The 9,660-nt window shown below is 51.8% G+C and overlaps 1 protein-coding gene and 1 long non-coding RNA gene across 5 annotated transcripts in view; one reads left to right on the top strand and one right to left on the bottom strand.

The window, feature by feature from the left end:
- Nucleotides 1-3,221, bottom strand: part of LOC120097182 (uncharacterized) — a 9,788-nt gene extending 6,567 nt beyond the window's left edge. Inside the window, exon 1 of one of the 2 annotated variants that reach the window (XR_015651432.1) lies at nucleotides 2,588-3,174. This is a non-coding gene — a long non-coding RNA (uncharacterized LOC120097182). Of the gene's footprint in view, nucleotides 1-2,587 lie in introns of both variants that reach the window. The other variant, XR_015651436.1, reaches the window with a different exon arrangement.
- The window catches only part of Hsd17b14 (hydroxysteroid (17-beta) dehydrogenase 14), a 10,358-nt gene extending 1,001 nt beyond the window's left edge, over nucleotides 1-9,357 (top strand). The window contains exons 3-9 of one of the 3 annotated variants that reach the window (NM_001191111.2): nucleotides 106-188; nucleotides 1,117-1,183; nucleotides 2,582-2,673; nucleotides 5,919-6,023; nucleotides 7,744-7,811; nucleotides 7,907-8,003; nucleotides 8,694-9,356. In NM_001191111.2, coding sequence (NP_001178040.1) covers nucleotides 106-188; nucleotides 1,117-1,183; nucleotides 2,582-2,673; nucleotides 5,919-6,023; nucleotides 7,744-7,811; nucleotides 7,907-8,003; nucleotides 8,694-8,867 — 686 coding nt within the window. In that variant the 3' untranslated portion in view covers nucleotides 8,868-9,356. Of the gene's footprint in view, nucleotides 1-105; nucleotides 189-1,116; nucleotides 1,184-2,581; nucleotides 2,674-5,918; nucleotides 6,024-7,743; nucleotides 7,812-7,906; nucleotides 8,004-8,693 lie in introns of all 3 variants that reach the window. The other 2 variants (XM_087592445.1, XM_087592442.1) reach the window with 2 other exon arrangements.
- Nucleotides 9,358-9,660: the final 303 nt, after the last annotated feature.

Below are 9,660 nucleotides of genomic sequence, written 5' to 3' on the forward strand. Positions count from 1 at the left end.
GTGTTCATCTCTCCCTTGCCTCATCAATGATCTCTGCATAGCTCTCCTCCCTCAGACCCACATTCCTAAGCCTCCTCCCTCGGACCCAGAATCTTTCTCTTGCAGAGGCTGGGGGCCGGGCTGTGGAGCAGGAACTCTTGGGCACTGTCTTCATCCCCGGTGACGTGACTCAGGAAGGAGATTTACAGGTCAGTGTTTTCTGTCCCACACTCCATCGCCAGTCCCTCTGGGTATCCATGCCCTTGTCACCTCCGTCCTTCTGCCCTCTTCTCTCTCAGGTCTTTAGGAATGATCAGGACTTGAACTCTTGGCTCCTGTAACAAGTTTCTGACTTCCTGGCACTCAGAATCTCTTATGTGTTTCCAGGTCTAGCTCCTATCTGGGCCTCTGTCTTTCTTTGTCTCTCTGCTCCCCACTGCACTCGGGTCTGTAGACTCTCCTTCTGAGGCTCTGTCTTCTGCACACACACCCCTCCGAAGTCTTCTAAAATGGTGTGCTGGTTAGTGTTAAATCGACTGGACACAAGCTAGAGTCATTGGGAAGAGGGAATCTCACTAGAAAATGGCCCCACCAAATTGGCATGTGGGCAAGCCTGTTGGTCACTTAATTAATTAGTGGTTGATGTGGGAGTTTCCCCAGCTCCCTGGGGGTTGTGACATTGCAGGGCAGGTGGTCCTGGATAGTCTAAGAAAAGGGGCTGGACGAGGCATGGGAACAAGCCAGCGAACAGTGTTCGTCCACAGCCTCTGCTTCAGTCCCAGCCTTGAGCTTCTGCTCTGAGTCCCTGTCCTGGCTTCCCTCAGTGATAGATATGACCTGGGAGCTGTAGGCAGACATTAATCATCTCCTCTCCAGGTTGCTTTTGGTCATGGTGCTTATCACAGCAATAGGAACGCTGTGACAAGTGGCAACTGTGCTGTGTGGATCAGTCCTTTTAGTCTGGGTCCTCGACTTCCTGCATCCTCCTCTCTTTCTAGACCTATTCTGTGGCCCTGGTCCCCTTCCACCTCACCCTACCCTGTCTTCCTTAGCTGAGCCCATCCTTGCCTTGGGCCTCCTGGCTTTTCCAAGGCTGTCACCTCTCAGCTCATCACCTGCTCTTTCTTCTCTCCTCAGACTCTGATTTCTGAGACTGTCTCTCGATTTGGTCACCTGGATTGTGTGGTGAATAATGCCGGCTACCGTAAGTTGTGTGGTTTGGAGGCCAGTGTCCCTGACATCTACTTATACCCTCTTCCCCATTCCTCTCTTAAAAATTATTGCCCTATCTATCTATCTATCTATCTATCTATCTATCTATCTATCTATCTATTATCTATCTATTATTTATCTATCTGTCTATCTATTATCTATCTGTCTATCGATGTGCATGTGTGTAAGCGTGTGCTTGCACAAGCACTCGCACTCTCATGCACAGTAAGTACTTCTCTGGTGTTCAGTGCAACAAGAGGGAATCAGTTCTCTCCTTCGGCCATGTGGGATTGAGTTCAGGTTATCAGGCTTGGCACAAGTGTAAAGGTACAGTTGAGCCATTTCAACAGCCCAATCCTTCCTCTGAACCTCAGTTTACCCCTTCCTCAGGACACATAGCCCTCTGCCTCCCGCGTGCGCGCACATGTGTGTGTGTGTGTGTGTGTGTGTGTGTTTACACTTGCATGTATGTCTGTTCTCCCCTTGCATGACTGGTGCCCACAGAGACCAGAAGGAGTTGGATCCCCTGCAACTGGAGTTACAGGCAGTTCTGAGCCACCATGTGGGTGCTGGGAGTTGAACCTAGTTCTCTGGACCAGCAGCCATGCTCTAAACCACTGAACCATCTCTCTGCAGCCTTCCTTAACACAGAGCTCAGCCCGGCCTCAGTCTCACTTTCTTTGCTGTGTGCTTGTCACAGGAGGTTATACTGTCCTTCACGATAGTCCCAGAGCCTGGGGGAGCTCCTGCCTTGCTGATGGCTGGTGGCCCTGGGCCTTGTTGGTGACAAGGACAACCCAGACACGCTTTATCAGACACTAGGTAGTGTGGCACTCTGGGAAATTTTCATCAGCCCAACAGCTGCACCAGAGAACAATGTGTCCCCATGGCAACAAGGGCTCAGGGAACACCCACCGGGGCCCTCTTGAATATCTTCCAAAGTTGGGGTCAGAGGACTGTCCCCGGCCAGCTGGGCTCCCAGTCTTAGCTGCTTTACTTCACATCACAGTAAGGACTCAGGGTTGCTGGTCGCTCATCCTTACCTGGGTCCTTCTTTCCTTAGGCTGATGTTGACAACACCTACCAAATTCCCTTGTGGGGAGTGGTATCTAAGCAGGGAAATTCGCATTCCACAGTGAGGAGAACAGAGACCAGCTGAGGTCTGGCTGCAGAGCACTTACCCACAATCCCCCATGAGCCCTAGAATGACAGGCACTGGCTAGCTTACCCCGTTCTGCAGTCAGCATTCAGCTGCACTCAGCACTGTGTGGCCGCCATCCTTAGCTTTCTCCCTCACCCTTGGCCTCCTCTCCGACCCCATCGTCCCTGCCCTCCCTCCCTTCCTCCCTCCCACCTTCCTGCCCCGGCCTCATCCTCTTCTTCTCTTTAGACCCACCTGCACAGTTGCCAGAGGAGACCTCTGCCCAGGGCTTCCGCCAGCTGCTGGAGGAGAACCTCCTGGGGGCATACACCTTGATCAAGGTGAGACAGGCAGAGCTGCAGTTGCTGTGTGCCCTTCAGTTCATCCGGAGCACATCGCTTTGTGCCCCTTGGCTTCCTGTCCTTATTACAGTATAGCGGTTCTCAATCCGAGGTTCAATTTCCCTTTGGGAATTGAAGATCCCTTCACAGGGCTTGCCTAAGACAACCGGAAAGCATGGTTATCTACGCTGAGATCCATACCTGCAGTTGTGAAGTAGCGACAGAGATAAGTTTATGGTTGGGGGTGGGGGTCACCACCACGACAGGAGGGTGGCAGCATCAGGAAGGTGGAGAATCAGGATCTAGAAGGACACTGCCAGTCTTCATCCACCTGGGAAGTTACACCCTCCTCGCAATCTTCCAGAGCTTTCCAGCCTGCTTGGAGGTAGCAAAGAGGATGCTAAGAGAATCCAAAGTGAACTAGGCTGTGGTGGCACAGGCCTTTAACCCCAGCACTCAGGAGGCAGGCAGATCTCTGAGTCCCAGGCTAGCTTGGTCTACAGAGAGAGTTTCGGGACAACCAGGGTCACGCAGAGAAACCCTGCCTTAAAAAAAAAAAAAAAAGAAAAAGGAAGAAAGAACCGGAAGTCGTGGCTAGGGCTCAGCAGGATGCAGCTGGAGTTCCAGCACTAAGTAAGCATGATGGTGCAACCTGTGATCCCGGCACTCAGGAAGTGGAGGGAGATCAGGAGCTCAAGGTCAACCTTGGCTACACAGAGAGAAAGGAAAGGAAGCCGGTGTGACGGTCATGGCTTATGAGACAGACAGAATAGTTGCTGCTGCCAATAGGTGTGCATGTGTGGATTGGGTGGAGATGGTATTACAGTGTCTAAAGGAACAATAGAGAGCTGAGGAAGATGGTTGAGCAAGAAAGTGATGGGAGCTTCCTAATCATATTCTAGAATGTTCCATGCTGCACTCACTGACCAGCCTCTCCCTAGAAGTTCAGCCCCATGAAAATAGACATCTTTCCCTCTGACTTGTTTCTGTCAGCAATAGGAACCATGGAGTTTGGATGGGGGGGGCTCACTCCTTAAATCCCAGCACTTGGGCTTGTCTAGGAATGCGATTGCTGACCACTCTGGCTGTGTCCCTAGCATGTACAAGGTCCTTAGAAAAGGATGCTGAGGCAGTGAAGGAGGGGGTTCTCCTCAGCAGATTGGTACAGTGAATGCCCTGGGGGTGAGGGTGGGGACACAGAGATCTTTCATGTGCCTGTTTTCTACCTCAGGAAGACAGTGAAGTAGATGCTCATAAGTGGGAATCAAGAGAGAATCTGCTGGTTGGAATGGCCCGAGTGTCCCCTACCTGAAGGGCTGGAAGCTCATTCAGTTGGTCGAAGTGCTGGCTGTGTGAGCTTGAGTTTGGAACCCCAGCGTCTGTGCTTGTAATCTCAGCCAGCGCTGGAAAAGCAGGGACTGGTGGGTTCCAGTAGCTGACTCGACAGTCAGCCTACGAGAGTCGATGGGCTTCAGAGAGTCAGTGAGAGACCTTATCTTTAAGAAGCAGACAGGCTGGACTGATGGCCCACCTGTTGAGAGCATTGGCTGCTCTTTTTTTTTTTTTTTTTGTTCTTTTTTTTCCGGAGCTGTGGACCGAACCCAGGGCCTTGCGCTTCCTAGGTAAGCGCTCTACCACTGAGCTAAATCCCCAGCCCCAGCATTGGCTGCTCTTTAGGAGGAACCGGGTTCAAGTCCCAGAATCCTAGTTTCTGGGGAATCTGATGCCCTCTTCTACCCTGCACAGGCACTGCACACATGTGGTTCACAGACAGACATGCAAGGAAAACACTGGTGCACATAAACTAACATAAAGATATGAAGGCAAGTAAGCAAGAACAGAACAAAACAGAGTGAGAAGTAGATAAACGACCAAGTAATAAATAAGACAGGACAGACAGCTGGGGTAGGTGGTAAAAGCTGGGGCCCTCTGGAGCTGCCTAGAGGCACACAGGGAGACTGTCAGCCAGGGACATATCCCAGAAAGGGGCGGGGGAGAGGGGCAAATATTTATTGAGTGAGAGCTCTGCACCTGGTACAGGGAAGAGAATAGCCAAGGAAGATATCAGAGCCTATGAGGGACTGCCATTATGGAAGGTGGCAAGGACATGAGGCCAGGTGGCATTAGGTAGAGGGTGGGAACGGGGCTCCAGGGTGTAAGGAAGGCTGTGTGTGAAGCGGGAAAGGGTGAGCCCATCCCCTGAGGAGAGCAGAGGGCCTCCCTCCCTTACAGGGCTGGGTTCAGAGACTTCACAGCCCTCTGAACCTCTCATGGGTTTATGGCTTTTGACCTCCTGAGATCCAGTCACACTTATTGTCACCAGCCCCCTTAAGAGGCGAAGAGGGGCCCCGATGGGCAGGGCGCCCTTGTACCTGGGATGTTCTCACTATTGCAATATCAGTTACAGAACTGGAGGGCACGTGACAACCCATGACAGTCCCCAGGGATCTCTTACTCCAAGGCAAACTGAGGGCACTGTGTGACCGGTGTGGCTTTCTCAGGATGGGGTGGTCCAGGCAAGAGGCTCTGAGGTCGCGGACCACATGGAGAAAAGGGAGAAGGCTGCATTTGGGGTGGAAGGCTTCGGGGTGGCTACAGTAGGGATCCTCTCAGGTTCCTGCTCTAGGAGCCTCCTCAGGAGCGAGTTTGTGCTCAGTCACGTGTCGTGGGAAGACTAGGCTGTGCCTCCTTAGCTCTAGAGCCCACAGCCATGGAGAACAGACTGAGCTGATGAAGGTCACGCCGGGAATGAACACACCTGTGGAGGAGGGGCCCTGGAGAGCTGCAGAAGGTGGTGAAAGTGGGACACATCCCGAGGCTTCCCACATCACGTCATGACCACAGAGTTCTTCGTACAATACAGACATACCATCTCCCTCTGCTGAATAAAACCCTTCCTCCTAGTTGGGCGAGAGAGGCAGGGTTCTGTGTGATGCTTAGGTTTCCCTAGCTTGACAGGCTTGGAAACGGAATAACAGATGAAGGGAGAGAAAAGACACAGGCAGACAGACAGATGCATGTGTAATTGCATGAGAGAGAGAGAGAGAGAGAGAGAGAGAGAGAGAGAGAGAGAGAGAGAGAGCGAGAGAGCGCTATCCCTTGCGGAGGGGGCATACCATAGATGTGCCACTACTATGCCTGTGCCCATTGAGACCCACTGGGCAGAGGTTGCAGTCCCACACTTTAGGATGCTGGTGGCCGCCCTCCAGGACCAGCTGCCGGTGACTGACCTGTCCTCTCCACAGCTTGCCCTCCCCCACCTTCGGAAGAGTAAAGGAAATATCATCAACATCTCCAGCCTGGTCGGGGCCATCGGCCAGTCCCAGGCACTAACCTATGTGGCCACCAAGGTAGGCCAGCCCCTCTCCTTCCTCCTGTCCTTTTGTGAGTGTCCCAGCTCTGAGGGGAAGGTGTCCTGGCAGTCGGTGTGTTACAGCTTGGATGGTGAGCTATCCTGACAGTCAGGAGTCTGCCTCTGCTCTGGCAGGAGAGAACTGGGCAGAAGCAGGCTTTTGATAGGATTCCTTGCAGTGCTTGGGGGGTGGTGGTGGTTATGGCACTTTCCGGGGTGGGGATTGGTGGATTTCAAGTCCAGAGTTTGGACTTTTTTACTCTGTAGGGCAGGAGCTGGGCTAGGTCCCGCTGTGGGTGGAACCTGGCATTTGGAGGTCCTCAGGGGAGGCATCTGACCGCTCACCTGCCTCCTGCCTCTAGGGGGCTCCATCTTTCTGAGCTGCTCAGAAAGGTCTCGGCTTTGAGCCTGTAATCTGCCTCCACTTTTTTAATTAATTTTTTTTTACTCTCTCTCTCTCTCTCTCTCTCTCTCTCTCTCTGTGTGTGTGTGTGTGTGTGTGTGTGTGTGTGGTGTGTGTGTGTGTGTGTGTGTGTGGTGTGTGTGTGTGTGTGATAGTGGTCATAGAACAACTTTCAGGAGTTAACTCTCTCCTAAGACATGAGTCTCAGGAACCAAATCAGGAACCTGGGCTTAGCAGCAAAAAACACCCTTATCCTTTTTTTTTTTAAAGATTTGTTTATTTTATGTGTAAATACACTGTCACTGTCTTCAGACACACCAGAAGAAAGCATCGGGTCCCATTACAGATGGTTATGAGCCACCATGTGGTTGCTGGGAACTGAACTCAGGACCTCTGGAAGAGCAGTCAGTGCTCTCACCCACTGGGCCATCTCTCCAGCCCAAACCCCCTTATCCTTACCAGTCAATTTTATTTATTTTATTTTATAATCTTTGAGACAGAGTTTCTCTGCATAGCTCTGGCTGTCCTGGAACTCTCTATGTAGACCAGGCTGGCCTTGAACTCAGAGCAGTAAAGTCATTTAAAAAAGTGTATGTATTTATGTTTATTTTAAGTGTGTGAGTGTTTTGCCTGACATATGGGTGCCTTTCTGGTTCATGCTGATTTCAGAAGAGGGAATCTGATTCCCTGGTACTGGGCCATCTTGGGGTACTGAGAACTGGGCTATCCTGGGGTACTGAGAACTGGGCCATCCTGGGGTACTGAGAACTGGGCCATCCTGGGGTGCTGGGAATGAAACCTGCTTCCCTTGGAAGAGCAGCCAGTGCTCTTGACTGCTGAACCATCTCTCCAGCACTGATTTTTATTACATTTTTATTTATTTAATATGTGTCTACATGTATCTCTTTATGTGCACACATGTAGCTCCAAGGACAGCTTAGTGGATCCCAGGGCCTAAACCCGGGTTGTCCCGCTTGGCAGCAAGCCCCTTTAATGCTGGACCACCTTGCGAGGACCTTCTAGCTTTCGTGTGAGCATCCCAGCCTGTAGCTTAGCTAGGTTAGCACTGCTTGCATGGCAATCCACCTGTCTTAGCTCCCAAGTCTGGGGTCACAGATGTCCCAAGAGTGTCTTCCACTGTATTCCTCATCTAGTCTTGAATTGTGGCAACCCGTCACAAACTGAGCTACACAGAGTCCATGCATAGGTAGTATCTTCCAGGTGGTCGAAGCCAATGCTGCTGTTGCCTAGAAGAAGAGGCTGAGAGGGACTTCATTCTCAGAGACTAAACCCTCTTTGGTCTCTGCCTCTGCAGGGGGCAGTGACTGCCATGACCAAAGCTTTGGCCTTGGATGAGAGTCGATATGGTGTCCGTGTCAACTGGTGAGCTGATCAAAGTGACATAGAGGCTCATAGAGCTGGGGATGCCTGGACATAGTTAGCACACATGGCTCCCATTTCTTCTCTCCGTCCCCTAGCATCTCCCCAGGAAACATCTGGACTCCACTGTGGCAAGAGCTTGCGGCTGCAACTTCAGACCCCAGGGCCACCATTCTAGAAGGCACCTTGGCCCAGGTAGGAGGTGCTGAGGGCTTGGGATAGAGGTAGCTGGGAGGGAGATCGATCTGGCTGGGGCCTCTCTCCTCCCCTCCTTCTTCTTCTCTCTGTCTCTCTGTATGCCTTCGTATCTCTCTCAGCTTCACATAATCTAGGCTGGCTTGGCCTTGCTATGTAGCTGGGGAGGGACATCCTCAAACTTCTGATTTTTCTGTTTCCATTTCCTGAGTACTGGAGTTACAGGCATGTACCACCATTCTGTGTGTGTGTGTGTGTGTGTGTGTGTGTGTGCCTGTATATGTGTGTATATGTGTGTATGTGTATATATGTGTGTTTATGTACCTGTATGTGTGTGTATGTCTGTGTGTGTGTCTGTGTGAGCGGGTGTGTATACATGTGTATGTGTGTGTGTATGTGTGTATTTGTGTGCTTGTACATGTCTGTGTCTGTGTGTTTATGTGTGTGTTTGTATGCCTGTACATGTGTGTATGTATGTGTATGTGCCTGTACATGTGTGTGTGTGTGTGTGTGTGTGTGTGTGTGTTTATGTGTGCACTTGGGTGACTGGGTCTCACTCTCTAGCCTAGGCTGGCTTTGCACTCAGGGCAGAGTTCTTACTCATGTTTCTTGTTTGCTGAGATGACAGGTGTGAACCAACATGCCTATTCAGGGACTGCTCTTAATTTTCTCCCTCCTTTCTTTTCCCAGCCCCTGGGCCGCATGGGCCAGCCAGCCGAGGTGGGGGCCGCAGCCGTGTTTCTGGCCTCTGAAGCCACCTTCTGCACAGGGCTTGAGCTTTTTATGACTGGGGGTGCAGAACTGGGCTATGGACGCAAGGCTAGTAGCAGCACTCTCGTGGAAGTCCCCATTCTCCCACCATAATTCACACTAACATGTCCTACTCATCCGTCTTCCTTCCTTCCTTTCTTTTTCTGCAGTACTGGAGATTAAACCTAGGACCTCTTGTGTTCTAGGCTGGGGCTTTACCACTGAGTCACACCCCAGTGCCACACTGGAGGATTCTGGGCAAGGGCTTTACCACTTAACTCTCAGGTTCCAAAGAAAGTCAGGATAAACTAGTCGCTGGCAGCCCAGCCCTCTCAGTACCTGCTGCTTTCCTCACTCACTTGCCCCTGTCCTCCCCTCTCTACCCCAAGGACTTAGTGTCCCTTCCCCCAGCTTCTGGTTCCTATAAAAACCTGCCACTTTGTCCATGTCCATTCCTGGTCCTTGGCTCCTCTCTTGGTCCCACTTGCCCTCTCTCTCTCCTCTTCTTTCACTTTCTTCCCCCCAACCCCCTCTCTGCTCTCATGGACTCTTCCAGACGCCTCTGTGCTCTCCCTTATTGCAACAATAAAACCTCCCAGCCATACCTTGGAGTGGTCATGTCCTCATTTCATTCATGAGCCACACCCCCAAACCCTCACAGGGGTGGGGGTGGGGGGTGGGGGGTGGATTCTAGGCAGGGGCTCTACCACTGAGCCACACCCCAGCCCCTCACTGGGGTTTTCTAGGCAGGGGCTCTACCACTGAGCCCCACCTCACCTCTTACAAGGGGCCCCACCTCACCTCTTACAAGGGGCCCTACCTACATGTTGCCAGCTCCTCCTGTAGCATTTCCCACCCCAAATTCCAACCTGTACCGTTTTTCTCCCAGCTTCAGCCCCAACACCTT

The sequence above is a fragment of the Rattus norvegicus genome, chromosome 1 (genome assembly GCF_021556685.1).
Source record: "Rattus norvegicus strain SHRSP/BbbUtx chromosome 1, alternate assembly SHRSP_T2T, whole genome shotgun sequence".
Taxonomy (NCBI): domain Eukaryota; kingdom Metazoa; phylum Chordata; class Mammalia; order Rodentia; family Muridae; genus Rattus; species Rattus norvegicus.